General features: G+C 50.5%; 2 protein-coding genes across 2 annotated transcripts; one reads left to right on the top strand and one right to left on the bottom strand.

Moving 5' to 3' along the window:
* The first annotated feature begins 869 nt into the window (after window positions 1-869).
* On the top strand, window positions 870-6,516 carry LOC120394241 (C-type lectin domain family 2 member D-like). Its single transcript, XM_039518477.1, has 4 exons — window positions 870-1,020; window positions 3,717-3,901; window positions 5,500-5,603; window positions 5,840-6,516. The coding sequence occupies exons 1-4, from the start codon at window positions 885-887 to the stop codon at window positions 5,967-5,969; spliced, it is 555 nt and encodes a 184-aa protein (XP_039374411.1). The 5' UTR covers window positions 870-884; the 3' UTR covers window positions 5,970-6,516.
* A 1,623-nt stretch (window positions 6,517-8,139) lies between these two features.
* On the bottom strand, window positions 8,140-17,916 carry LOC120394226 (killer cell lectin-like receptor subfamily F member 1). The gene is made up of 5 exons (XM_039518453.1): window positions 17,832-17,916; window positions 14,175-14,324; window positions 13,158-13,312; window positions 10,481-10,593; window positions 8,140-9,063 (listed from the first exon to the last, which is right to left on the bottom strand). The coding sequence occupies exons 1-5, from the start codon at window positions 17,914-17,916 to the stop codon at window positions 8,940-8,942; spliced, it is 627 nt and encodes a 208-aa protein (XP_039374387.1). The 3' UTR covers window positions 8,140-8,939.
* Between the last annotated feature and the right edge of the window lie 10,055 nt (window positions 17,917-27,971).

Below are 27,971 nucleotides of genomic sequence, written 5' to 3'. Positions count from 1 at the left end.
GGTTCAGATGAATAGGTCTCCCGTTTTGGACTCCAAGAGTCTTTCAGAGAGAGAAGATGTGGGAGGAGTCCTCTCCTGCTGAGGAGCCAGAGCCAGATCCAGAACTGGGTTCCCAGAAAACCCCAATGACACAAAATGGAACAACTTATGTGCCCATCCCCCCCCAGGGTGGAGAGAGCTGCACAATCTGCCCTACAGGTACAGCTGCCTCTTTGGGGTCTTTCTTACCCTTCTCCTGTCCAACCCGCATTAACTCAGCGAGGGCCTTTAGCTCCCTCTAGTGGCCGGTCCATGTGAAAGACACTTAAGTCAGCCACGGCCTTCAATGTACTGCACCCGATCTCTGCCCTGCTTCAGTGCCTGCATAGTCACCCCACTTCCTCCGTCCGCGCTAGACAGGCTGGTCAACTTTCCATCAACACCTTCTGGGTGGGAAATGCTTTTTTGAACAAGGCAGATTTCCCCCCACAACTCTTTTTGCTCAGAAGTTTTCCGAGTTTCAAATGGAAACAATGACAATCTTCATTTCTAATGAGCAGGTTTTTGTTTAGGGGGGAAATTTGTGTTTGAAGTAGGAAAAGAATCCAATTTTTATTTTAAATGTTGCAGTGTCCCCCCAGCGTGCCTCTCCCCTTTTAACTGAGAACAGTTTGAGGGTGCAGGGGAAAACCCTGAAAACTTCCAATTGAAACCCAAGTTTTTCTGATTTTTTTTTAAGTTGAAAGGACTTTCCCCTCCCCCCAATTTGGAATGAAAATTTTCACTGCCTGCTCTGTATATTTCTCTATTTGCAAAATAGCCCCTGTTTTTAAACCAGCTCCAGCTGATGCAGTTAATCAGTGAAGGGCCCAGCCCTCCCTGCTCTGGCAGCAGTGCAAGGGTTAATGGCTTTTCCTATTACAGGTTTGCTGTCTGGGTTGAAACCAAGGGCGCATCGCTGGGCTGTTCAGAGCCTGGTTCTCAATCCCGTAATGCTCATCCTCATCCTCGTCCTCCTCATCGCCCTCATCGCCGTGTCAGGTGAGTGTGGCGCCCGCACTGACCCCGTCTCTGCATCTTCCACTCAGTGTGGAAACATCACAATCCCCCCCCAACTTCTCCCCCTCCCCCCCACAGCCCACCTCTGCTTCAACAGTCACATCAGACACTGCTGAGCCCGTAGCATTTCTGTGGGGTCTCCCCCGCCCCCAGTGTCCAGCTCCCACCGGCTATTGGTTTACTCTGCCCTGTTACCCAAACACACCTGGTTACCCAGGGCTGTGAGTCACTGTGTCATTCCTCTGCCTCCAGCGGGAGGGCTCTGCACCTGTACCTGGCTGGCTGTCGGCTCCCTGACCCCACCAGCCTGTCAGCCTCGCAAGCCCTCTCCTCCCGGCTAGGCCAGCCCTGGCTTTGCCCTGCAGGTAACAATAGCTGCACCCCAGTCCCTTTGCAGCGCTCCCTGTGACATCCAGCCCTGACACTGGCTACTCACAGAAATCCCAGATCCGCTGCCCCTAAAGGGGCAGTGTGCCCCCATTTACCAGTTTTACCATAAACCGCCGCTCCTGTATCTCACCCAGCCCTTGTGAGTGCGGCTAATAAACAAGAGGATGTTTGTTCAGGAAAGAATAAAGATTTAATCAGAAATTAGAGCGTGGGAGGGAAAGAAATGGTAACAATACAAAACCAAGTAATAAAATGTGAACCTGGGTCTACACTCGCCATTTCTGTCTAATAAAGCTGCTTCCCCCGCAAGTCCAGTCTCTTGCCGAGCTGGCCGGCTTCACAGAAACCAGGAGCCAAGCGGTCCTGAAAGCCCCCCTGCTCCTCCTCAGTGAATGGATCCAGTGGGGCTTTCCCCCTCCTCTGGTATATTCAAACAGAGAGAGAACAGCACCACCTGGTGGCTGGTTGCATCATCGGAGGTGTTTCTATTCTGTACCGGTATCAGAGGGGTAGCCGTGTTAGTCTGGATCTGTAAAAGCAGCAAAGAATCCTGTGGCACCTTATAGACTAACAGACGTTTTGCAGCATGAGCTTTCGTGGGTGAATACCCACTTCTTCAGATGCAAGTCAGATTTCATCTGAAGAAGTGGGTATTCACCCACGAAAGGTCATGCTGCAAAACGTCTGTTAGTCTATAAGGTGCCACAGGATTCTTTGCTGCTTATTCTGTACCTAGCATCTCATCTGTAGGTGCATGGGGGTAACAGCGCCACCTAGTGGCTGTTTATAATGATCTTAGTGGTTGGTCGTAAGGGGCCTCACCCCCTGGCCTTTTTGAGAGCACAGTTTTGTGCCCACAGTCCATTGCCCTGGTATTGCTCCCCCCGCAGACCAGCCTGGCCGTTCAGATGTCAATGCGCCTGGTGTGCAGGTGCAATCAGGTGTCTCAGTGACCGCGTCTGTCTGGCGTAGGGTACATGGCAGCCCTCACTGAAAATACCCAAACTCAGGGCAGTTTGCAAAAGGGAGAGCAGATCCTCCCAAGACTGGTGGGTAACAGCCAGTCACAAACTGTGCTTCTGATCCCCCACACTGGTTATCAAGAAGTTAAAAAAGAAATCAGCCAGCCCCCTCTATTGCATTCCAGTTCTCTGGCTCCCAGTCAGCACCTTTGTCTAGTACAGTGAGAAGTTATTTAAAAACTCTGCTCACTGTACAAAATGTTCTTCTGACCCCAAAGGGCCAGTCACATCACCAGGCCAGTATTAAGTTGGATCTTACCCAAAATACCACACTGCCAGCCAGTCCTTTAGTGTCTAAAACTAAAGGTCTATTATAGAAGAAAGAAAAAGAAGAGAATTATTAAATGGCCAAGCAGTCAGATACATACATAAGACTTCAAAGTCCATATATCAGGTTCTTAGCCATATTGGTGAGTTTGCTGGCTTGAAAGTCTCTCTGGAACATCCCCAGCTTGGATGGGTCATTCAGTCCTTTGTTCAGAGCTTCATTTGTAGAAAAGTTGCTTCAGAGGTAAAAAGCAGGACTGAAGACAAAATGGAGATGATGCAGCTGCTTTTTATAGTCTTTTGCCATGTGTCTAGTACTTCCTGTGTCCCAAACACAAGCTCACAGCACATGGCATGGAAGAGCTGTAGAGTTCTCTGTCCACCGGCCTGTCCCTACATGTCTTGCTGACTCAAGGTGTAGCCCCTGTCTCCTTTCCACGGGTTCATTGTACAGCTGATGACCCTGGATGGGCCACTGAGCAGGCTGGGCAGTGCCGATGCCAATCTGTCTGGGGGTGTCACCCAGACACACAGCACAGCTATACCCCACACATCTATAACTCATAGCACAAAAGTGATACAAACATATAAACAAGGTTATTGTGCTTGGCAAATCATATCATTTTCGCAGCTCCCTCACACGGCCTGTCTGGCCAGCTCGGTTGCCATTTGATAATATTGGTATCAATAACATCACTAAGTGTCCCACATATTCCACAGCGTCACCGTCTGTGCTTGCAGGGGCCAAATTGGGGACCCCAGCAAAGGAGTCCAGGGCTGGAAACGTGGCCCCGAATTCACAGCTGGCGTCGCTGTGGGGAGCTGGTGGGTGGCGCTGGCCTCTCTCTGTTGTGAAGGGGAACGTGCCCAGGCACAAGCTCAGCTTCTCATGGTGTGGAGGGGGTGCGGGGTTCCGTGGTGTGGTGTCACTGGGGCTTGTTGCCGTGGCTACAGAGGGTGACGGGCAGATCTCTCACCCTGTTACTTTCTCATCTCCAGCAAAGAAACTTGAGCCGTCTCCAGCTGGTGCTGCCTCCCCAGTGGCTGCCTGCCCAGACAGCTGGATCGGGCACCTGGGGAAGTGTTACTATTTCTCACAGGCTGAAGGGAACTGGACCTACAGCCAGAGCCACTGCTCTGCCCTCGGTGCCTCCCTGGCGGCGATTGACACCCAGCAGGAAATGGTGAGACCCAGATTCTGGGTTGCACAGGGTGGGGGTGGCAGGGCTTGTCCTGGGGTTGTCATGGCCCCAGATGCTGCTTGAATTTAGGGCAACTTCTCACATCCCAGAATAGCCAGAGTACAGAGAGCTCCACCCACTCTCCATCCTCCCCATTCACTGGGGGTTGAGTCGGAGCAGTGTGGGGCTAATGTGCCAACTGTCAGCTCCCGGGAAATTCCCAGCAGGGGAATCCAGTTGCTTTCCAGCCCCTTTAATGGGACAGGAGCAGCATTGCCAACCCAAGTGCTCAAAAATCATGGATTGGGACCCCCCAAACCATGAGATTGACTTTAAAATAACAGCTGTCATGGCTTTTAATTTGTTTTCTGGTGTCGTAGCTTTTAGGGGTCACATTTACAAGTTTTTCTCTGCAACCATGAGGGCTAGAAACTTAAGAAAGATGAGAGTCCCTTGGAATCACCTGACTCCAGGCTGGAGTGTTAAGAAAAGCACCAAACAGCATGAGACTCTCAGTAAAATCAGGGGATTTGGTAAAAATGCAGGAGTGGTAAAGGTCTGGAATGCAGCTGAGAAGCTGAACCAGGTAGCTGCTAAATCAGAATTGAGATGGGAAATTCTGATATTTTGACATTTGTGTCTATCATGATACAGGACAAGAAGTGGAAATATACAAACTTTTTACTTTGCATTCAGTTCCAGAAATGTGTGAAAATATCTGATTTCCACATTTGATCAAACCAATTTCTTTCATCATTCACATAGCAAAGCAGTTTGGTTTGTCAAACCAAATCAGAACGTTTTGTTTCAGCTTGGTCCAACCTTGAACAGCACCTGTGGCTCCTCATGGGAGTTGTAGTTTGGGGGCCTTCTGCCCCCTTCTGAGTGCTGAGATCCCGGGTTGGACTACATCTCCCATGATGCCCCACAGTGGCTCAGCCAATAGGGAAACCCTGGTGCATTATAGGAGATGTAGTCTGGGGGAACCCAACCCAGAGCGGAGAATGGAGGTGTGAGGCCCAAACTATAACTCCCATGAGGCACCTTGGTAACTCAGCTGGATACAGGTTAATGTGAACTGAACCCAAACAAAATCATTGCTCAATGGAAAATAGAAACTTTTCAGTGAACTCAAAATTAAATTTAAGAAAAAATCATCTTTGTAGGAAACACATTTTCTGTCTCAGAAATATTTTGATTAAAAATCTTCAGCCAGCTCCACGAAATATACCAGACTAGTCTTAGCACCATGTCCCTGCATGGGCTGACCAACCCAAAGTTCACGGAGCAGATGGGTGTTGCTTCCATAGATGCTGGAACTACGGGTGCGGTGGGTGATCTAGCACCCTCTAGCTTGAAGTGGTTTCCATCATATCCAGGGTTTACAGTTCGGTTCCATGGCTCTCAGCACCCCCACTATACAAATTGTTCCAATGCCCCTGGTTGCCTCTGAGTTGGGGATGTTATTTCTGGTGTAGAATTCCCAGCCTGGACCACCTGCCCAGCGCCCTGTGTAGCAGCCCAGAGCACCCAGTGTCGGTTGTAGAGATCCCAGACACGGAGATGTGTAACGTGTATTTGCTGTTACTTTTTTAACACAGGATTTCCTGATGCGCCATAAAGGACCCTGTGACCACTGGATCGGCCTCCAAAGGGAACCGGGCCAACCATGGAGATGGACCAGTGGGAGTGAATTCAACAACTGGTGGGTCCATTTTAGTGCTATTAACTCAGTAAATGCTGCAGCTCACATGTAAAACAGGACACTGGCTTTGTGGTTCAGGCCTGGGGCTGACTTGGGAAGTTGTGGCTCAGCGCCTGGCTCTGCCATAGATTTGCCATGCGACCTGGGGTGAATTGCTGGGGGCTGGAATTTCAATCCTAGTTGAAGCTGCTGTAACAGTTGTGTCGGGTTTTTATTATTATTTGTTGCTGTTGCAGGTTTACAATAGCGGGAGGAGGACCATGTGCTTTTGCAAACCACGATGGTATTTCCAGTTCAGGCTGCTCCATAGAGGGACGCTGGATCTGCAGCAAAGCAGCGGAGAAACCAGCAGGCAGAGCAAAGTGACTGACCCTGGATGCGTCGGGCCTTGTCCTGTCAGTGGGGCTGGCCCAGCTGCCTCAGCGCGTGGGGAACTGGACGGGGCTGGCGAAGGGGGACAGCCCAGCAGCAAGGAAGAGAGTCGCTCGCTGAAGGACATCAGGTAGCTCCTCCCCTTGGAGCCTCTGGCCCCCATTGGCCATTGGGGCACTGGGGTGAGGGTGCGGATTGGCCGGCAGCCCCCAGCTCACTCTGGCACAGAGACAGGAACCTTCTGACTTGGAAATCAGCAGGGGAGCAGCCAAGCTGCTGTGTCCCTCCTGTCAGGGGCCCAGGGCAGGAGCCTGGCCCGGGCTGTGGCTAGAGGCCAATGTACCGGCTGGGGCCTTCACGAGGTGCTTCAGCCCCTGCAGCCATGGGGCCTTCGGGAGGGGCTGTGACCCCTGCAGCCTGGGGCGAAGGGGCCGGTGTGACCCCTGCAGCCATGGGGCGAGGACGCATGAACTCTGCTGTACAGCGAGAAGGGCTGTTGTGCAGGCCCTGCTGAGCACTGTGGGATCGTGAAGAGACGCCGCGGCCAGGAGCAGATTGCTGGGACGTGCTAGGACGAAGGGAAGAACGGGTCTGTAACGAGCCCACTGGAATGTGGGTGAGAGATCAAAGAGCCGGGCTGGTCTCAAGCTGGCCAGGCGCAATCCCCAGGAACAATTCCTGATCCGACAAACTGCGAACAGTGACACACGCGCCCTAACCCCTGAGCTAAACATCAGGAAGATACAAAGATTATTTGTATCACATCAGCAGTCAGAAGCCCCAGCTGAGATCAGGGCCCCATTGTGCTGGGTGCTGCACAGACACACAGGGAGAGACAGGCCCTGCCCCAGCTGAGATCAGGGCCCCGTCGTGCTGGGTGCTGTCCAGACACACAGGGAGAGACAGTCCCTGCCCCAAGGAGTTCACAGTCTAACTAGACCAGGGGTCTCAAACTCAAATGACCACGAGGGCCACATGAAGAGTAGTACATTGGCCCAAGGGCCGCATTACTGACACCTCCCCTCCACTGCCCTTGGTCCCACCCTCACTCCACCCCTTCCATGAGGCTCTGCCCCCTGACCCACCTCTTCCCACCCCTTCCCTGCCCCCATTCCAACCCCTTCCCTGAAATCCTCACCCCCAACTCCACCCCCTCCCTGCCCCCAGGGGGTGAGGGCAGGGAGTTGGGGTGTGGGATGCAGGAGGGATGAGGGGTGGGGCAAGGGATTGGGGCACAGGAGAGGTGCGTCAGGGGGCTCAGGGCAGTGGGTAGGGGTGCAGGGTGCGTCAGGGGGTTCAGGGCAGGGAGTCGGGTGCAGCAGGTGGCTCAGGGCAGTGGATTGGGGTGCAGAAAGGGTGTGGGGTGCAGAAGGGGGCTCAGGGCAGTGGGTTGGGGTGCAGGAAGGGTGTGGCAGGGGGTCGGGGTGCAGGGTGCGGCAAGGGGCTCAGGGCAGGGGGTTCAACTGCAGGTGGGGTTCGGGGGGCGGGATCTGACCCGGCACGCACCAGGGGCAGGGCAGGCTTCCTGCCCCACTCCGGGAAGTAGCTGGCACATGGGAGAGGAGAGGTGCAGGGGGTGGTTGCTGTTGCTTCAGGCACTGGCCCCAGCAGTTCCCGTTGGCCACAGTTCCCCGTTCCTGGCCAATGGGAGATGCTGGGGGCGGTGCCTGAAGCAACAGCAACACCAGGGGTGGCTCCAGGCCCCAGCACCCCAAGCGCGTGCTTGGGGCCGCACGCCACGGGGGACGCTCTGCCGGTTGCCGGGAGGGTGGCAGGCGGCTCCGGTGGACCTCCCGCAGGCGTGCCTGCAGAGGGTCCGCTGGTCCCGCGGGACTGGCGACCGGCAAAGCGCCCCCCGTGGCATGCCGCCGTGCTTAGGGCAGCGAAATGTCTAGAGCTGCCCCCGACCAACACCCACCTCTGTGCCTCTCCTCCTCCAGGTTCTGTTGGCTTCCTGGAGTGGCGTGGGGTCAGGGCAGGCAGGCAGGGAGCCTGCCCTGCTCCCGGTGCACGCCGGTCCAGACCCGCTTTAGGTAAACACTGTGGGAGGGCCACGAGGAGCTCACGGGCTGCAGAAAATAACCTCGCGGGCCGTATGCTGCATGTTTGAGACCCCTGAATTAGACCGACAAAGTCTGGGAGAGGAAACTCAGACACAGGGAGGGCAAGTGATTTGTCAAAAGTCACAGAACAGGTCAGATCCAGGAATAAACCCAGGTGCCCTGAATCCCAAGCCAGGGTTCTGGCTGATCTGTGGCCCATCAACAATAAACACACTCAGCTTTTGCACGGTTCAACAGAAATCTTTACTCTCTGAGTGATGATAGCCAGCAATAGGCATAAGCAGACTAAGCAATTGCCTAGGGGTCCAAGCAGCTCAAGGGGGCCCCATTCACTTTTTATTATAAGAACTTGTGGTAGTATTGAGGGGGAGTAATGTTCCTACTTAGGGCCCCAAATGACCCCTGCTGATCCCTAGCTCTGATCTAGAGCTTTTCTGTCTCATTACCCCATTTCACAGATGGAGAAACTGAACCACAAAGGGTGGAGTCACTGGGCCCAGCTCGGACACTGGATCTTTGCTGATTTACATGACCCAGGGCAGACTCTTCTCTCCTGGTCCTGGGGGGTGAGGGATAAGTTTCCCTCTGGCTGTGCAGAGCCTGATACTCTACGCCCCAAGCCCAGCCCCCGCAGCGCTCTCCAGCCCCTGCTGGAATATGTGAAGCCAGAGCTTGGAATCACTCTTCTCTAGGCTGAGGTAGGACTGGGAGTCAGGATGCCTGGGTTCTATTCCCAGCTCTGGGAGAGGGGTTAGAGGGCTGGGGGCTGGGAGTCGGGTCCTGGGTTCCATTTCCCACTTTACCACCAACTCTGTGTAATCTTGGGCAGGTCAGTGTCGGTTTCCCCAGGTGAGACATGGGGCTAACAGTGCCGCACTCTGAGGTCTCCTTCGTATCTTGTTCAGAGCGGGACGGCATCTTGCTGGCAAATTGACTGAAATGCAGAGCTGCAGGTGTCAGAATGAATCTGATTCCCCTTCACTGCCCCACAGCTGTTCCCCTCAGCCGGGCCTGACACCGGGAACCTGCAGGACAAAGGAGAGGACCCCTGTCAGCGCATGTGGGTCCATCACACTCAATCGTTAGCAGCTCTCCCCCCTTCTAACAGGATCCATGACTCCTCTCCTCCAGCTCTGCCCTGGGGGGCTGCCCCCTTTCTGCACTGTCAGGGCCCTGGCCAGGGTCTCTAACAGCCTCTCCCTGCCCAGAGCCCAGGGACCTGCTCCAGCCTCATCTGCCCTGCTGCATTAGAACCTGTCTTCTTCTTCTGCCCCGTGTCCCCTCCTCACTGGGCTGTGCGGATGCTGTCCATCCTGGTTCCCTCCTGCCTCTCTGGCTGCTCTGTGTCTTCCCCTCCCCCCTGCCCCACTCTCCAAGGGATCCCCAGGGCTCTGGCCTTGCTCTTCTCACTCCACACCCTCTGTCATAAACAGATAGTTAAGGGTTAAGGTCTCCTTTACCTGTAAGGGGTTAACAAGCTCAGTGAACCTGGCTAACACCTGACCAGAGGACCAATCAGGGGACAAGACACTTTAAAATCTCGGTGGATGGAAGTCTTTGTTTGTGCTTTTTGTGTTGTGTTCTGTTCTCTCTTGGGATTAAGAGAAGCCAGACGTACATCCAGGCTCTCCAAGCTTCCTGAAATAGTCTCTTCTATTCAATATAGTGAGTATTAGTTAAAAAGGGGGATTAGTCTTTGGTTACTTTCTGTATTTGCAAATGTGTGTTTGCTGGAACAATATTTTATTTCTGTTTGCTGTTACCTGTGTTTATGCTAGAAGGGCATGGTGGAGGGGAGTCCCTCTAGTTTTTAGGCTAGTCCCTGTAATATTTTTCATCCTGGTGTTATAGAGATAGTGTTTACTTTCTTTTCATAAAATCTTTTCTTTTTAAGAACCTGATTGATTTTTTTTCCTTGTTTGAGACCCCAGGGGATTAGTTTGACTCACCAGGGACAGGTGGGGGGAAGAGAGGAGGGGGGAAGCTGAATCCCTCTTTGTTTTAGATTCAAGGAGTTTGAATCAAGGTAGTCTCTCCAGACGACCGAGGGAGGGAAAGTCTGGGAGGGGGAAAGGTGGGGGAATGGTTTATTTCCCTTTGTGTTAAGACCCAAGGGGTTTGGGTCTTGGATTTCCCAGGGAAGGTTTGGGGGGAATGGAAAGTGTACCAAAACACTATATTTTTGGTTGGTGGCAGCGCTATCAGATCTAAGCTAGGATTTAAGCTTAGAAGGGTACATGCAGGTCCCCACCTTTTGGACGCTAAAGTTCAAAGTGGGGAATAAACCTATGACACCCTCCCTTGTGGGGAGTCTCATCATCACCTTACACTGATCACACAATCCCCAAACTTCTGACCTTCCCCCCAAGCATCCCTTCTCCTCCCCACATCTCTCTCATGGCCCCTTCTGCCCAAAGAGGGGAGGGAAACTGAATCACTCACTGGGTCTGATCCAGCTGGGAGCCGTCCACCCAGGTCCAGGCCTTCTCCACGGAAGGGATGGACAGTCCAATCCAGAACAGAGATGTGCCTTGTGTCAGGTCCTTTATGAACTCCTGCAGTGAGGGAGTGACAGGCAGCTGGTGATTATAACACTCTCTTACCTCTGGGGGAATTCTGTGCCACTGAGCAATGCAGAATTTGCGCAAAAATTAATGTTGTACGTGCAGAATTTCCCTTTTCCCCCCAACAGAAATAGGCTACAGAGCTCCCGGTCGCCACTAGGGGCTGCTGGACCCAGCAGATCCAAACTTGCAAATAAGAGACACTGCTGGAGTGGGAGCTGGAGAGTTCCTGGCAGCTGAGGTTCTCAGCCCGCCCTGAAGGACGGAGGTGGCATGCAGGAAACTCTGTACTAGCCTGGGACCCAGCATCAGGCTATTTCTCCCTCCGGATCCCTGAGCTCTGGGGGAGGGAAGGGTGTAAGTGGCTGGACTGGGGGGGCCTGTGGCTGGGCTCTGGGGGTAGGGGTGCAGGTGTCTGGGCTGAGGGGGTACCATGTGGCTAGGCTCTGGGGTGCAGGGGGCAGAGAAACAGGAACTGGGTTGATGTAAGGGTGTGGCATTACACACCATATTCTTCATAGTTATATTATGATATGATTATGGATTACTTGATGTATTTTATGCAAGATAGGTCATGTAAGATATCATTGAAAGGTTACAATTTACTGAATATGATTATCCTACTTGTATGCATGTATCATGTCTGTATCTGATGTTAGGAATATTGTCTATGTATCTATTACAAATGTGTTTACATCTGGGGAATGCCCACTAGACAGAATGCAATCAGTCTAGATGGCTGGGAAGGGCCATTAGGGAGAACAATAGGTCTCAGATGCTAATCTCCCACTGGGAAGCCTTCCTGAGGACACTACAAACAACCTCCCAGTTATGGTTGCTATGGCCCTACAGAGACATGTGACCAAGTCACCTGGTACTGGACTCCGTCACAGAATCCTAGTGTTTTTCCACTGTCTGGCGTGAGAACTAAAACGGGGAGACAAAGGGTTCCCGCCATAGGCAGAAGCTATTTCAGGCAGGGGAATGACATCATCATGGTTCTCCTTCACTGACTCCCCACCCAAGAAGACTGCTGGAAACACCTGAGAAACAAGGACTGAACTGGGGGAGAAGGGCTGAACCCAGGCTAGAGGGATTTCTAGCCTGTGAAAGGAACAGCTGGGGTTTTAAGCTGCAAGTGCAGCTTGTCCGCCAGAATCTCTGCAAGCTGCCTAAATCAACAATTAGGGTGAGAATTTGCTACTCATTTCCAATTTCTTTAGTACATTAAGCTTAGATTGTGTTTTGTTTTATTTGCTAGGCAATCCGCTTTGATCTGTTTGCTACCTCTTATAGTCAGGGCCGGTGCAAGGATGTTTCGCACCCTAGGTGAAACTTCCACCTTGCGCCCTCCCCCTCATCCACCCTGAGGTGCCCCCCTTGCGGCAGCTCCCTCCGCCTAAATGCTGGCGGCGACCGGGGCAGCTGAAGATCCGGCCGCTGCCGAAGAAAACGGCATCCCCCAAATCCTAGCGCCCTAGGCGACCGCCTAGGTTGCCTAAATGGTTGCACCAGCCCTGCTTATAGTCACTTAACATCTATCTTTTGTAGTTAATAAACTTGCTTTTGTTTTGTCTAAAACCAGTGGGTGGAAATCATAACTTGGGGCAGAAAGTTGTGTATGGTCCTTTCCACATGGAGGGAGGGGGTGAATTTCATGAGCTTATGCTGTACAGTTCTCTGGGCAGTGCAAGACGGTATAATTTTCAGTTTACCCTACAAAGGGGGGTGCACTTGAGTAACTGGGCAGTTCCTTAGCTGAGCCGTCCCATGCAGAACTGATCTCAGCAGCTGTGTGTGTAGCCGCATCTGGGAGTGTCCCAATCTGTATGTGTGCTGGGAAAGGCTTGTCACAGCAGTGCAGTGTTAGGGTGCCCAGGCTGGTGGGTCAAGTGGGCTCAATGGTACCCTAGTTCCAGGTGGCACCTCGAGGGGGGTGGGGGACCCATCACAAGGGGCTTGTTTAACTCTCTACTCCTGGGAGAAATTGTGTGTGTGTCTCTATTGTTATAGACATACTTGCTGACAGGTATTTTGAAATAAATTACCAAAATATTTGAACCTGGACAGATTATACTATGTTATTTTGACAAAATATTGTGTGCAGAATTTTCAATTTTTTAACACACAATTTCCCCAGGATTAACTCTCTTCTTGCATTTCCAAGTCTTCAACAACTTCAGCACCAGAATTACAGGGCTGTCTGTCTAATCCATCCTTCTACATCTCACACACAAACACACACACACACACACACACACACCCCGCCCCTCGGTTCCAGCTGAGCAGTCTTGGGCACACACAGAAGGGGGATGGCTTAAAGCAGCCTTTGTCCCCCCACCCTGATCCTGGGGCTACTGATTTAGGCTGGGATTGTCAAAGCCACCTAGGGGGATTGGACACCCTGTTATTAACAATGGGAACAAGGTGTCCAAATCCCCATAGCAGCTGTGAAACTCCCAGCCTTAAAGTGTATCTAACAAACCCCTTGGACTCTGCACCCAGAGCCCAGCCCTGCAGGGGCAGCTCCAGCAAGAAGGTATCATCCCCTTTACCAGCTCCTCCCGGTCCCGGATCACCAGCAGCTGAGAGCCCCTCGCTGAGCAGTCGGCGCGGCTCTCGTTCCATATTTTATTTTCTCTGGAGACCCAGTAGCACTTGTTCCCGTCCAGCCGCCAGTCCGTGGGGCAGAGTTTGCATCTGGAACCCCCTGGACAGAGACAAGCATCATTAATGCTCTGAGCCCTCTGGGCCTCATTCCCAGATACTCCCTTCCTGCAACTGGGGCAGGGATGGGGTTAAAATGGTTTTGAGTCCCCTTTGTGCTCCCTGAAATCTGGGGCTAGGATGGGCCCTGCCTGGCTCTTGGTGTCAGTTAGAGCAGCCTTGGGGCTGCTCTCCCTTATCCATTGCTCCCACATGGGCCCTGGGGAGGAAAGGAGTGCAGGGCCCTTACCTTAGCTCCAGACCAGCCGGAGAGACCCCCTCCCCCAGGACAGGGGAGATTGTCAGGGGCCTATGGACCCACTTTAAGGCCCCTTTACACTGCCAGAGTGGCCTACAGGCATCTTGCAGTAACTTGGGGGAAGGGGTGTTGTTAAACTGGGAACAGAAGGGAAGGCTGGGACCCAGCAGTGATGGGGAATGGATGGGGAGATAGGAGTCAGGTGTGGGACAATGGGAGAGGAAATAGGGCCCAGATGTCAGGGAACAGGAGGGGGTGGCACCATAAGACAAGCTCACTAATGGGATGGGATGTGACACCTCCACACTGAAAATAATTAGACAACTTTGTATTAATTATTAAAATCTTCATGGGTGGATATTACCCTGAATGGCCATTAGATGTCGCTGCTCCACACAGTCTCAGCAGAGGCCCCAGTTCCAGTCCCAGTTGAGGCGGGTACATTCCTAGCTTGGCACCCAGAGGGGCTGGTGGCTAGAGAGGTGCAGCCAGCAGGGGACGGCGTGTCCCTGCTCTGCAGGATCCCCACGGCCTGGGACGGCAGCTGGGTTCCCACTGGCAGTGCCAGGGGTGGAGGGCAGCTCAGAGACACACGTGTTGGGGTTACCTGCTGGGCTGGGTAGGGCCGGGTGGCACAGTTGGGATCGGAAACGCTCTAGGCAGGTGCTGCATTCTGCTGTGCTGGGGTCTCTGCTCCCGGCTCCGTCGCAATCAGGGGCTGCCGGGGTCTGTCCCTTCTCGGACACCAAGTGGGAAACTGCAAAGCAGCGTAAGTGGGAGTGAGGACGACCGGTCAATGTTAAGGGGGGTTGGTGGAAGGACCAGCAGAGAGTCCTGTGGTACACAGTGCCTGGTCCAAAGCCCGTTCAGCCCCATCACCACTGACTCAAATGGGCTTTGAAGCAGCCCCAAATGGCCACGGTATAAAAAACTGGCTGGGATTGAAAATCTGTGGGAGCTGGTGCCTAAATCCATTGGGCCCCTTTGCAACCCCAGCCAGTGTTTACATCTAAGTTTCCCATCCCCCTTCACCAGAATGGAAGAGTGAGGCAGGGCAGGGCTGTTATCCCCATGGCATATGTGGGGAAACTCGAGGTGGCAAGGAACAACTTCATTTCCAGGCTGGGGACAGGCCACCTGAGCTGCCCTCTTGGGCTGCAAGTTCAATACAGTGTAGCCCTCGTGGTCCTGCGTGGTGCCCCAGCGAGAGGAGGAGCCAGGAGCCGTGTAGGCTGGGGGGTGAGATCACACAGGAAGCTGAGACGCTGGGCTGCAACTGTGTGGACGTCTGGGCAGCAGCTAGAGCATCCGGTGTCAGGGGCTCTTTGCTGCTACAGAAGTTGGTTCCATGAAAGCGCTCCCAGCCCCTGATGGGAGCTCCTCCCCCTTCAATGCTGCCACCTGATACCAAGGTGAGGGGCGCAGCCTGTCTGATGCCCCTGTCACTTCCTGTCTGTGTCCCTCACCCACATTCCCTGTGATGCAGGGGAGGATCATGGAGACAGATTGTTTGAAATTTTGAATTTTCAGAATTTAGAGGGTTTTTTTTTAATTTTGAAAAGAGGGTGCCAGGGTGGTTTTATATATATATATATATCTGCAAAATTTTCCCTAATTTTTATCCAGTTCTAGTGTATCTCTGGATCTATCTTCTCTCTCTCTCTCACACACACACACACACACACACCGTACCCCCTCACATACTTATTAATCTATCTACACACACACACATCATGTATTTATTCTCTCACACACTCATCAATATATCTATCTATCTATCTATACACCCACATACTCTCTCTCTCTCTCTGTTTCAGTCAAGCTGTCAGCAACTTCAGGTGGTTTGTCTACAATGGAAGTGAACTCTGCTATGGGAGAGCAAGAGAATCCATGCTACACACGTATGCAAATACACAAATAAACACCCAGCTTTTGGCACTTACCCCAAATCCCCAGCGCTATGACAACTGCCAGCAAAGCGATGATCACAACCCATGCAACCCACTGAGCGAGTCGGTGCCATGGCGGGTGCTGAGGAGGACCTGGAGGAGTTCACATTTGGTAAAACACAATCTGAATCAAGCACAGGACTAATTAATATTTGAAAAGCCAACACGGCTCCAGGCTTCCAATGAGGCCAGGCACTCGTCTGCCTCTCTTCTCTCCACTGACAGTCAGATTTAGAGTGGGTCAAAGTTTTTCATCCATAAGTTTTTCAATTACATTTTGCTACTTTTTTCTTTAACTCGGAACTTGTGTGAAAACAGGTTGATTTTCCCCAAAATGTTCCAGTTTTAGGTCCTTTTTTTGTTATGAAAATGCCTTTTTGTGGTTCTATTGGTTACAGTGGTGACCCATTTCGACTTATAATTTCCTTTTTCATTTCCAAAGCCTGGGGGTATTTTCTTTGCCAGGTTGGACTGGGCAGTTTAGGAACACGAGGGATTTTTCAGCACTGAAAACCTGTTTCCTGATGTTTTACGCTCTTGGAAATGAAAAATGTTGGGCTCGGAAATGGCAGTTTTTAAAAATGGAAAAAAACATTTCCTCCGAAAACCTCAACCCCCAACCAGAGGAAGGACCCGCCCAGCTCAAGGAGCCAGTGCGCTCAGCAGGATTCGCTCCTGGGGCTGGACAGTCACTCCCAGCCCTGCAGGGATCAGGGGTGAAATTCTACAGCCCCGGGGTGCAAGAGATCAGGAGAAACCCTCTGTCCTGTGCCCGGCTCCGGGAGGGGAGTGGGGGCTAGTGGTTAGAGCTGGGGGGCTGGGAACCAGGACTCCTGGGTTCTCTCCCCACTGAGGGAGGGGAGTGGGGTCTAGTGGTTAGCAAGGGGCTGGGGGCCAGGACTCCTCGGGTCTCTCCCCAGCGAGGGGAGTGGGGTCTAGTGGTTAGAGCAGATGGGGGGGACTGGGGGCCAGGACTCCTGGGTTCTCTCCCCAGCAAGGGGAGGGGAGCAGGGTCTAATGGTTGGGGGGAGGGGCAGGACTCCTCGGGTCTCTCCCCAGCGAGGGGAGCGGTGGCCGTTGCTGCCCCTCCCCCCGGTGCCGCAGTACCGGGCGCTTCGCGGGGGGCTGAACGGTCCTGTCCCCCTGAACGTTCGGTGCCGCCCTCGGACCGTTAACGGCCGCTCTGCTCGCGCGCTCCCCCTGCCCCAGCGACCTCGGGGAAAAGCGCGCGCACGCTGCTCGCCGGGCCCGAGCCCGGGACTGAGGCGCTGGCTGGCGGCAGCCCCGCCCCCTCCTCATGGCTGGGTCCGGCGGCGGCTCCTCCTACCTCCGTCCCCCAGTGAGACCCGGGTAGGTGCCGGCGCCGCCTCAGCCCGCGGGGGGGCCGGGGCGGGGGGGGTTTTGGCGCCTCCCGCGGCACCGCCACAGGTCGGGTTCCGCCCCCGCAGGCTTTGCTCCCCACTCGCCCCGCCCTGATACGGCCCTGGGGCGGGGGGCTGGGAGCCCGGACTCCTGGGTTCTCTCCCCAGCTCTGGGAGGGGAGTGGGAGCTAGTGGTTAGAACGGGGGGGGGGCGGTCCCTGGCTCTGGGGTGCGTTGGATTGAGGCCGGGGGATCCGTGGTTCTGAGGTGGGGGGTGGGGTGCGTGGGATTGGGGAGGGGGCTGGGGTCCCTGGCTGGGGGGGGGTGGGTGCATTGGGTTAGAGGAGGGGGTCCCTGTCTCTGAGGTGGGGGTGGGGTGCATTGGATTGGGGAAGGGAGGGCTGTGGGGTCCCTGGCTGTGGGGAGGGGTGGGTGCATTGGGTTAGAGGAGGGGGGTCCCTGGCTCTGAGGTGGGGGGTGCATTGGGTTAGAGCTGGGACGTGGGTGTTACACCTGGCTTCTCTCCCCTCCCGTGGGCGGGAAGTGGGGGCTGTTGGTTCGATCTGGGGGTCGGGACGTGGGGGTTCCAGTCTCAGCTCCGTGAGGACTGTGGGATGCGGGGCTGGCAGGGGGAAGGAAGGGATTCTGGGAAACAGGATTCCTGGGTTCTTTTCTTAGCCGTGCCACTGATTTGCTGCATGTCCATGGGTGAGACACTCCCCCCATCTGGGCCTCAATTTGCCGATTGCTCCCACCTTGGAGATCCTGGGATGCAAAGCTCCCGTAGGTGCTCTCAGTCGTGTGTGCGGATGCTGAAGGATCAGGCCCCGTATCTTTCCCTGCTTTGTGCACAGCTAATCCTGCCCTGGTCCACCAGCCCCAGCCATGCTGTGTGCCCTTCCTGCTGCTGGGACGTGGAGCCCGAAGGTGAGAAGCGGGGTTTGAAATCAATACCTTGGATCCTGTCCGAGGACGGGACCACTGAGCCTCTCCCCTTGGGCTGCAGGTTCAGCACGGTGTAGCCCTCCTCGTCCTCCATCAGTGCGGGTATTGTTCCTCAGAGAGAGGAGGCAGCGACAATGCAGCAGGGAGCCCCGTGGGAAGGGGTGTGTGAGACCTCACAGGAAGCTGAGACACTGGCCTGCAGCCGTGTGGGCGACAAGGTGATGGTCAGAGCTTCCGGCTTGAGGGACTCTTTGCAGCTGCAGAAGGTGCCTCAAGTCACACAAGGACTCATCCCAGCCAGTAACTGGTGCAGCCTACAGCCACACTGATATCAGGATGAGGGGCACAGTCTGTCGGTGTAGGGGCTTTAGCCTGCCCCTGTCACTGTAGCATCTGCAGGCCAGTGTTGAAACTCATATTTAGATGAAAAAGGTGCATGCCTCAGTTTCCCCCACTGGCTTCGAAGGGGTTCAATTTCCCTTTGGGACATAGAGGCCGTGGACCTGTCTGGGTCCCCATAGCAATGCACTGTCCAGAACCTTCCCATATGGATGGAGAGCCAATGGAAGAGTCAACAATTAACTCAACAACTGGCAGCCCAAGCAATCAGCACAGACAGAAGCAAAGACATCTGAGGTGTCTGCTCCTGGAAACACAAATGGGGCTGCCCAGCATGGGGAGAGCTGAAGCCCAGGCAGCTTTGGGGTAGGTGATTCTGCCAGCACAGACAAAGAGCTGAGCTTGGCTTTCTCAGACTAACCTCATGGCCCTCAAATGCTGTGTCCCAGTTGGTTAGTCAGTGTCAGCTTGGTTTGGAAAGGTGGCTGCATCTCTCCCTCAAGGGGTGAAGTCTTTACCAGGCATCTGAACTCACTGGATCCACTGGGGAGCCACAGTGCGAATGTGAGGGTGCTGGATTCCCAAGGCCCAGTGTCGGAGTCACGGGGCTGTGGGGCTTGCCCGTGGGAAAGTGAAGCACAATAAAGGGGGCACTTCCAGAGAGAGTGGGAAAACTTGCAGGCAGAGCACAGCCTGTAAATCCATGACAGCCTCCCAGATGGTAACATACTGAGGGAGAGATCAGCACCCCCACATGGTGAAACTGAGGCATGGAGTGATGAAGTGACTCACCGAAGGCCACATAAGTCAGAAGCAGAGCCAGGTCTCAAGGCCTAGTCCACAAAGACAGCCTTTTTTTCCCCATAGGATCACTTTGGATCTCCTCCAGTAATCCCCCCCAGCAGATCAATCCCCTGTTGCACAGGAAACGTACAGCTATGAAGGTCATTGCTCTGGGATGTTTTATAGCCACCACACAGTATAATTGCCCCCTTCCAGTCAGATGGATCTATCCGTCTGTGCATAAATCAGGAGCCAGATGGATTTTTCACATGCTTTTTATTTATTCACACACATTACTGTAATAGCACAGCTGAATGGGGCATGTGGGGATTGAACCCACGACCTCTGGATCTAAAATACACAGATTATCAGTGCTTGAGCTATACAGCTAAGTCTATTAGCAGTTTTGGCTTTGTTTCTAAGAGAGAGCTAAAGCATGTTGGCACAGATTGCACTATCAAGCAAGCTGCTGATTTTGAAAAAGAAGCACCAGACTGAATGTTTACAGATGTAGCTGGGCAGAAAATGGATTTGATTTCCATGGAAAATTTGGATTTGCCCAAAAGCCATGAACTGGAAATTTTTCAGTTGCAAAAAACTGAAAAGGTTCAGCCCAAACCCAACAATTGTTCAGTCCTGAACTGCTGAAATCTGACGAATTTGGAGATTAAGTGACAATTTTTCTATAGCTCAGATTCCCAATAAAAACTCACATTTTTTGAGAAAACCGACTCTCTGCGTAGGACTGGTACAAACTGATCCCTCAAGACGGGTTTTTTGATGGAAAACTGTTTTTACCGTTTAACCAATTTTCCTTGAAAAGTATTGGGCTTAACATGGAAAAGTTTAAGTTTTCTTTTAAAAAATCCCTAAAGGCCCAATGTGACAGGGTTCCCGGAGTGCAGCCAAGACTGTGGGACCCTTGAGGGTATCCCTCTCACACTGTGATGATGTTGCTATGCCACAAACCTCTGGCAGGTGCTGCAATGACATGGACATCCACAGGCAGGGACACACCCAACTGAGTTACATGGATGATCTCCCAGCCACTCATGAACCAACAATAGGGAAGCTCCAGCACCCCCTTCTTGCACCCCAGAACTATACTCTCTTGTCTTGGTCAGAAGCCTGGCCAGTGTAAGTTCATTACCCATCCACCCCTCCCTCAATGTAGAGCGGACACACACTAGCCTTTGTGTAACCCAAGCTGATATTTTCCACGCACTTCAACCAAAATACACAGTTTTAAGTAAAATAGAAAACAGATTTATTAACTACAGAAAGATCAATTTTAGATGATTATAAGTAGCAAGTGTAGAGATTAAAGTCGGTTATCTAAGAAATAAAAATAAATGTGTAGTCTGAGTTCTACAAACTAAACATGATTTGAATCAAGCAGTAGCTCACCTTGACGGATGGTACAAACAGGTCACAGAACTTCAATACAGAGGCTGCAACTGCCTGGGACCATCCTCCCCTGGTTTAAAGTCTTTGTCCTCCAGACGTGTTTCCAGGTGTTGAGTTGTGGGGGCAGTGAGGCCAAGTCATGATGTCACTTCCCCTCTTTTATAGTTTTCTTCCAGCTTGCTGGAAAAAATCTATGCTTGTAACGTGGGGGTCCATTCCCATTGATCAAGCAGTCTCCATTGTCTACATGCTGTCTCTGAGAAGTCTGCTGGGATGGTTGTTGGGAGAGTGGATTCCCTTTAATGGGCCACTAGCACATCTGGCTACTCCATTGTTGAACCAGAAAGGCTGTTTGTAGGTGTTCCCAACCTCACGACATTACAGTAACACACACTCAGCAATGCATCATAATGTCACATACAATCCAACAGGATATTAATGTCGAACAGATCAAGTCTTTTAAAATGATACATCACAAGGCATACTTTGTACAAAACATATCGTAATTGTATGACAGTGGTGAATATGGGGGTTCAGGGTGCTACTTGGAGGTACAGGGTGCCATACCCAACAACCATAATAGTTTGAGTCTGAAGTGGCCTCATGGGAGTTCAGTGACACCGAGGCAGAGTAGTAATGGGCAGAGGGCAGCACTTGGCCATCCCAGGATGTGTCTGGGTCTCAAATGCCGTGGCCACAATAGATCACTTTAAAAACCAAGATTTATACGTTTAGGTCCCAGTTTTAAGCACCACTGTGATCCATAAAACTTGTGGTCAGCTGCTGCCCAGCCCTGGAGACATCTAAAATAATGCAGCGCCAAAATATTTGCTCCGAAAGCTTCCTAAGTGCATTTTTTGAGGCCTCTGGGGATGTGGATTTCTGTCTCACTATAGGTGCTTAGATACCTTTCTCCTATGTAAGCCTCAGTGTAATCCAGTAACACTAAGAACATAGGCATTCCTCCAGCTACCCCAACAGGTATGCTCCAACCACACATAACTCCAAACAAAATGGCTCGGCTGGGCTAGGCTAGAGGAGAGCTTTTTCCTAACTTTTAGCCCCGTGGTTAGCATGCTCACCCAGGGCATGGGAAAACCCCAGTTCAATTCCCCTTTCTGCCTGATGAGAAAAATAGGTTTGAAGAGGGGTCCCACACATCTCAGGTGGGTGCCCTAAATACTCATTTACAGAGTGATTCTCACTCTTTATCTATCCCACTTAATATTTAATTAAAATGGAACAGCTTCAAGAAGAGAGAGCCCATTATCAGAACATCTCATTGTCCAATGTAAGTAACTGCTCATTCTTGTACCCCATGGGGCTAATCAGAACTAAAGGGCTTGTCTGCACTTGAAACACTACAATGGCATCTGTTTACCTCTTCTGTGTAGACACGATTTACGCCTGTGGGAGGGATTCTCCTATCTGTGTAGGTAAATGCCCTCCCTGAGAAGTGGTAACTAGGTCAACAGAAGAATTCCTCAGTCGCCCTGGTGCTGTCTACTTGGGGACGTAGGTTGGCTTAACTAGGCCAATCAGGAGTGTGGATTTTTCACATGCCTGAGTGACTTAGTTATGATGACCTAATTTTCTAGAGCAGACCAGGACTTAGGTATTACATAAAATAAGGAAGTGTGGTAGAATCATGCCTGGAGTGAAGTACTATTCCATGAGAAGTTAAGTGGCCAAATCACATGCCCAGTTTCAGGATGAACACACTGTAACGGGTTCGATCACAGAGACTGCCCTCAAGACTGTCACTCGATGAGCTGGGATACCACTGAGAACAAGCCTCCTGCCAGAACAAGAGCCCCTCCACTCCTGTCTTGCTGAGTTAGACACACCAATCGACTCCAGCACACACCCAGAGGTTGGGCCATATCGCTCTGCAGTTCACAAACTGAGATTCACTCAGCCCAGGAGCTTCTCAGTTAACCAGGACTTTTCCAGCACCCAGTGTTCAGCCTTTCTGGGAGCCAGAACCCAAGATAAATCCGTTTTACTCTGTATAAAGCTTATACAGGATAAAATCATGAATTGTACGCCCTCTATAACACTAATAGAGAGAGATACACAGCTGTTTGCTCCCCCAGGTATTAATCACTTACTCTGGGTTTACTAATAAACAAAAGTGATTTTATTAAGTATAAAAAGTAGGATTTAAGTGGTTTCAAGTAATAACAGACAGAACAAAGTAAGTCACCAAGCAAAATAAAGCAAAAACACGCAAGTCTAAGCCTAATACATTAAGAAACTGATGACAGGTAATATCTCACCCTCAAAGATGTTCCAATAAGCTTCTTTCACAGACTAGACTCCTTCCTAGTCGGGGCCAAATCCTCTCCCCTGGTCCAGTCCTGGTTAGTCCCAGCAGACAGGGTTTGCAGGGGTTTTTTTCATGACTGGCAGCCTTTGTCCTACTCCACTCCCTTTTATCTCTTTGGCACAAGATGGGAATCTTTTGTCTCTTTGGGTCCCCACCCCTCATTCTAAATGGAAAAGTGCCAGATTTAAGATGGATTTCATTATCAGGTGACATGGTCACATGTCACTTTAAGACCCCTACTCTCCATTTTCCATAGGCTGGCCCAGACGTACACAGGAAGGCTTTCAAGTAACTACGGCCATTTACAACATATTGTTTCTGGAGCACCCTTAATGGCATCCACTTAATATGTTTACATCAGTGATACAGGTTTATATCTTATTCTCCTAACTCCAGAAATAGAAACAATACATGGAAACAAATGGGATGAACACACTTAGTAGATTACAAGTTTTCTAATGACACCATACAAGTGGTATTTAGCGTAAAGCATATTCCAGTTATGGCCTATTCATAAGCATATTTCCATAAAGCATATGGAGTGCAACGTCACACACACCCTCAAAACAAATCCCACAGTGGCAGAGAAATGGCTTATTTCACCCTCATGTACTTCAGCAATATCTGAAAATGTTTTAGTCACATTTTCTTTGAAAAGACATCACGCAGAGGGCCCTGTCTTGAGCAAAATATTTGCTCTTGTTTGTTCAGTGACACAAATATTGCTTCCCGATCCGATTCCTGAGCCCTCAGTTGAACCCGTGACCAACAGCAAGCATTTGTGGGGTATCTACATTTGCATTCAGCCTCATGTGAGTGCACCCAACATGTCAATCAACCTGAGTGATGACATGACCAACAATTCTAGTCTAGTCATGGCCTAGGATTAAAACCATCAGCACATGCCTGGCTTTGTTTATTTGCATTGTCAGAAACATGTTTAGAAAAGTGTAACTGATTGGAGTTGGTTTTAGAATAAGCTGTTCTCTCAGCCTTCTCTATTCCATAGCATTAGTACTGCAAAATATCATGGTTTACAACTAATAAACAAGATAAAAGCAATTCATTGAAATTAAGCAATATTGAATTATTTTCATCTATTCCTTTATTGATAGGATGCTACAGAACAATTTTTTTTCTCTTTATAAAAAATCCAAATCCAAAAAATCCAAATCCAGTACTGGTGTTGATTGGTGTAGCTCTATTGACTTCAATGGAAATAGACCAATTTACACCAGCTAAGGATCTGTCCCAGTGAAGGAGATTAGCAGTGCAGTTTCTAATTCCCTACTCAGGGCATGTCTATACTTATGACTAAATCGGCACAGCTGCGATTGATGCAGCGGTGTCGATTTAGCGGGTCCAGTGAAGACCCCCTAAGTCGATAGCAGAGCACTCTCCCATTGACATCAGTGCTCCAGCTCCTCGAGAAGCATAAGGTATGTCGGCGGGAGACCATCCCCCATTGACGCAGTGTGGTGTAGAAACCGCTGTAAGTCGACCTAACTCACGTTGCCTTCAGTAACTCACATCACCTTACATAACTGAAGAAGCATAATTTAGCTCGATTACAGCTTTAGTATAGACCAGCCCTCAGTGTCCAGTGCAGTTGTGCTTTCCCTAAATACCCATGAAGCAATTAAAGTTCAACTTTTTAAACCCAGTTAACCCTTTCCTGCTCCTGCTGTTGTTGTTCTTGCTGAATCTGCAGCTGAAGTTGCCCCCATGACAGATCACTAGCCCCATGGATGTTCTTTGCTGCTTTCACAGCAGATTTCATAGCGGTGTCGATCCAGGCATGAGGCTGAGCTGTGTGTTCTCCTGCAAAGTGGATCCTTCCTTCATTCTGAAACAAAGGCCCAGAATAGTCAACAAACTGGTAGGAGGTGAATGAGGCATACGCTCCCATGGAATGTTTGTCCAGGTTCCATCTCTGTATCACGTATTTATCATAGACAAACTGGAGATAGACCTTAGATACCTTGTGGATTTCTTCCAGGTCGTCCAGCACCACATTGATGCACTTCTCGTCACTCAGGGGAACAAAGAATTCACCATCATCGTTCCATGTGTAGGAAGCCACAATCACCCCCACCCCATTAGAGAAGTTGTGGTTAGGATAGTAGATGAATCTGGAAGGGCGATCCGTGACTGACGGCCCGCCTCGAATCCCGTCCTTCTCCCAGAACTTTTCGGTACAGGCCAAGACAATCTTGGTGGCGCTGGAATAGTGAATGGAGCGCAGGGCACGGGTCTTATTGGAAGAAAGCAGTGGCATAAATTTGATAAGTCTTGTGGCTTTTGCTGTGGCTGTGACAAGAACATAGTCAGCCATCACTAAGGAGGGGCTCAGTGTGTCGGGTGCACGGTAAAACACTCCGACCTTGTTATCATTGGATATATAAGAGAGGTATGCTGTGAATCAGGAGAGGTTAGAGCTCTTCCAAAACTCCTGGGATTTGTTCAGCATTTACCATTCTTATCTCTGGACAGTCTCATTCACCAGATACATTTCCAGTCCTTTCTTCAATCCTGCTAAACTCTTACCCTCAAATATGTTGTGTGATCATAATTTAAAACTTAATAGAACCGTAAGGATCCCACGTGATCCATCCACTGACTTGTGTAACAAACCAACAGAATTCTCCAGTGTACTGTCTAACAGGGCATTGGCTTGGAGAAAAATATTGAGACGGTTATTTATGCTATGGAATTTTCAGAATTGCTGGAATATTAACGGAGATGTTAGAGTTTTAGATCCACTTTCAAACCCATGAAATGCCATAGACACTCAGCATGGATTGTTATTTACACTTTCAAGTCCTTGTCCTGTTTAAAAAAAAAAAAAGTATATTTAGCCTGGGTAGAATTTGCTTTTTATTTGTTTATATTTTCAAGGGATCATTGTAATCATTTTTTTTCTATTTTCATCCATTTAAATTTTCACCATTGCACAAAACAATGTGTTTTACATTTAAAAAAAAATATTTATATTGATTTAAATTTTCACCATTGTGGGAAATTATGGGGGGTGGGTCAAACAAAATTTGCGGGGGGGAGACAATAACTATTTAATGACAGTAGATGTTGAGATTGAAAAAGTTAATGCTTTATAACCATTAAAACACAAACTGTCAACATCATATGATAGGGTGACCAGCTAGGAAGTGTGAAAAATTGGGAATGGGGGGTAACAGACCCTTATAGAAGACACAGCACCCCAATATCGGGATTGTCCCGATAAAATCAGGACAGCTGGTCACCCTAATATGTCAAGATTTTAGCCTTAAATCAAATTCTAATCCAACGCTGAAGCACCATTTTTCTGACTTTGCCTGTCTATAAATGTCTGCTTTCATTATCATTGATGGAAATATTTTTTCATCGCTTTGTGTGTGTGGTGAAATCAATAGTTACCGATAAATTATCTAATCTTCCTAACTCAAAATGTTACACACTTATCCAGTATGCAGTACCGGCAAGAGATTTTTAGCGGGTACGGGGTACCAGAAAGGCTTGGGGAGGCTAGCCCCACCTCCTCAGGAGGGTGAGGTGGGCTGCACTCTGCTCTTTAAAGGAGCAGAATGTGGCTATGGAGGACATTCATTCTTTAAATGGCTTTAACAGCACAATACATATTCTAACAAATTTAAACAAAGCCTTTGTGCTGTTATGTTGGTCAGGAGTCCGTCCTCAAAAGGGGAGGGATGGGGAGGATGGAAAGTGTTTTAAACACTGTTTTTGATTCTGTTTCTCCCCATTGGTCTGAATTATCCATGACATCCATACTGCATTACATCAAGTCCAAATCATTAGAGGAATGCCTCTGCTTGCACTGACCAGAGGATGTTTGGATTCTGATGTCAGCACAGTTCTGCAGCCTGACAGGTATCAGGTGTTGTCCCCAGTGTACATAGATTCTTCTTTGCAGTCAAACTAGTCTAACATGCATTTTGTTAACTGGAACTGGAGCAGCAAAACAAAGAAAACAAATGCCTCATTTTCCAGCTTTGTGGGTGAGAGAACTATCAGTGAAGATTATAATGCCAGACACTGAAGGCCTTAAACCAGCTGCCTCAGGAATCTGCCAAGAACTTTGCTGAAAATATGTTTCTAATCTTAGCAATGGAGCTAAGACTTATCATACATCTGCCCACCTTTATTCAAATGAAGCTCCTTCTTATCTGTCAGCTCAGGCATTGTCAGTTTCATCCAGAACAATTTACAAACTTGGAACCTAATCCTGTAAACTTTTAATCATTTGATCAATCCCATTGAAGACAATGGGACTATCTGCATGACTATGGACCCTTTTTGTGGACTGGTAAGAGTTTCAGGAGTCTGGTCCTATAAAGGAAGTTGAATCCCCCATTGAAATGCAGTGTTTGGGTACAATACCATAAAGCAGTTAAGGATACTGTTCTACTTAACATTTGTCTTTTAATAAGTCAGACATAGGCTGAAATGGCTCCTCACCCAACTCCCATATTCCATATAAACAGACTGAATACTACATATCTGGGGGGGAAAGGAGTAGTTAACAAAGGGGGTTGTAGGAGGGGATGGGGAGAGTGTGGAGGCCCTGGGCTGGGGGGCAGGCCAGGGTGGAGTCACACGGAGGGTCACGTGGGGAGGTCATGTGCCCCCCCCTTGTGTCCCTCCCAGGAGTGCAGTACCAGCAAGAAATGATTTCTACTTGCACCACCACTCTTATCTCTCTCTTACACAAAGGTTTGAAGTGCCCACACCCTACTCCATGGAGCTGAACAGCGAGGGCTCCTCCTGGTGGTGAATCTGTTCATTGCACTGACATGACCATATGTAAACTCCTACAGTGAAATCACAGAAGGGAAAAAATCCCACAGGCCCATCCAGCTGTTCCCCTGAGGGACCTATGCAGATAGGGTGACCACACGTACTGATAAAATTGGGACTGTCCCGATTTTGAGGAGTCTGTGCCGCATCCCGACCGAAGTACGGTTAGGACGCCATTTGTCCTGATATTTTGTTTCGGGCTTTTTTTTTTTTTTTTTTTTTTAATTCACCCCTCCCGGTCTTCGGCGGCAATTTGGCGGCGGGTGCTTCAGTCGCTGATGGTCTTCGGCAGTATTTCGGCGGTAGGTGCTTCTGTCTTTGGCGGCAAGGTTTATGACCCACCACCGAAATGCCGCCAATGTGCGGGGACAGCCAGGAGGAGCTGGGCTGGAATAAGGCAGGGAAGGAACTAAGCTAAATATTAGTGGGGAAAAACCTTCCTGCCCATGACATGGATCCAGGCAGGGAGCGCCCAG

Source organism: Mauremys reevesii, unplaced genomic scaffold, assembly GCF_016161935.1.
Source record: "Mauremys reevesii isolate NIE-2019 unplaced genomic scaffold, ASM1616193v1 Contig43, whole genome shotgun sequence".
NCBI lineage: Eukaryota > Metazoa > Chordata > Testudines > Geoemydidae > Mauremys > Mauremys reevesii.
This window is presented reverse-complemented; position numbering and strand designations above follow the sequence as displayed.

Bases quoted from the DNA above. Each gene is read 5' to 3' on its own strand.
- LOC120394241 (XM_039518477.1), top strand. From the start codon at position 885: ATGGCTTTTCCTATTACAGGTTTGCTGTCTGGGTTGAAACCAAGGGCG. The intron at 3,902-5,499 runs GTGAGACCCAGA...TTTTTAACACAG, and splicing joins TTGACACCCAGCAGGAAATG to GATTTCCTGATGCGCCATAA. The intron at 5,604-5,839 runs GTGGGTCCATTT...TTGCTGTTGCAG, and splicing joins GGGAGTGAATTCAACAACTG to GTTTACAATAGCGGGAGGAG.
- LOC120394226 (XM_039518453.1), bottom strand. From the start codon at position 17,916: ATGGAGGACGAGGAGGGCTACACCGTGCTGAACCTGCAGCCCAAGGGG. The intron at 13,313-14,174 runs GTAACCCCAACA...GTCTCTGTCCAG, and splicing joins GGCCCTACCCAGCCCAGCAG to GGGGTTCCAGATGCAAACTC. The intron at 10,594-13,157 runs GTAAAGGGGATG...CCCTCACTGCAG, and splicing joins TCCGGGACCGGGAGGAGCTG to GAGTTCATAAAGGACCTGAC.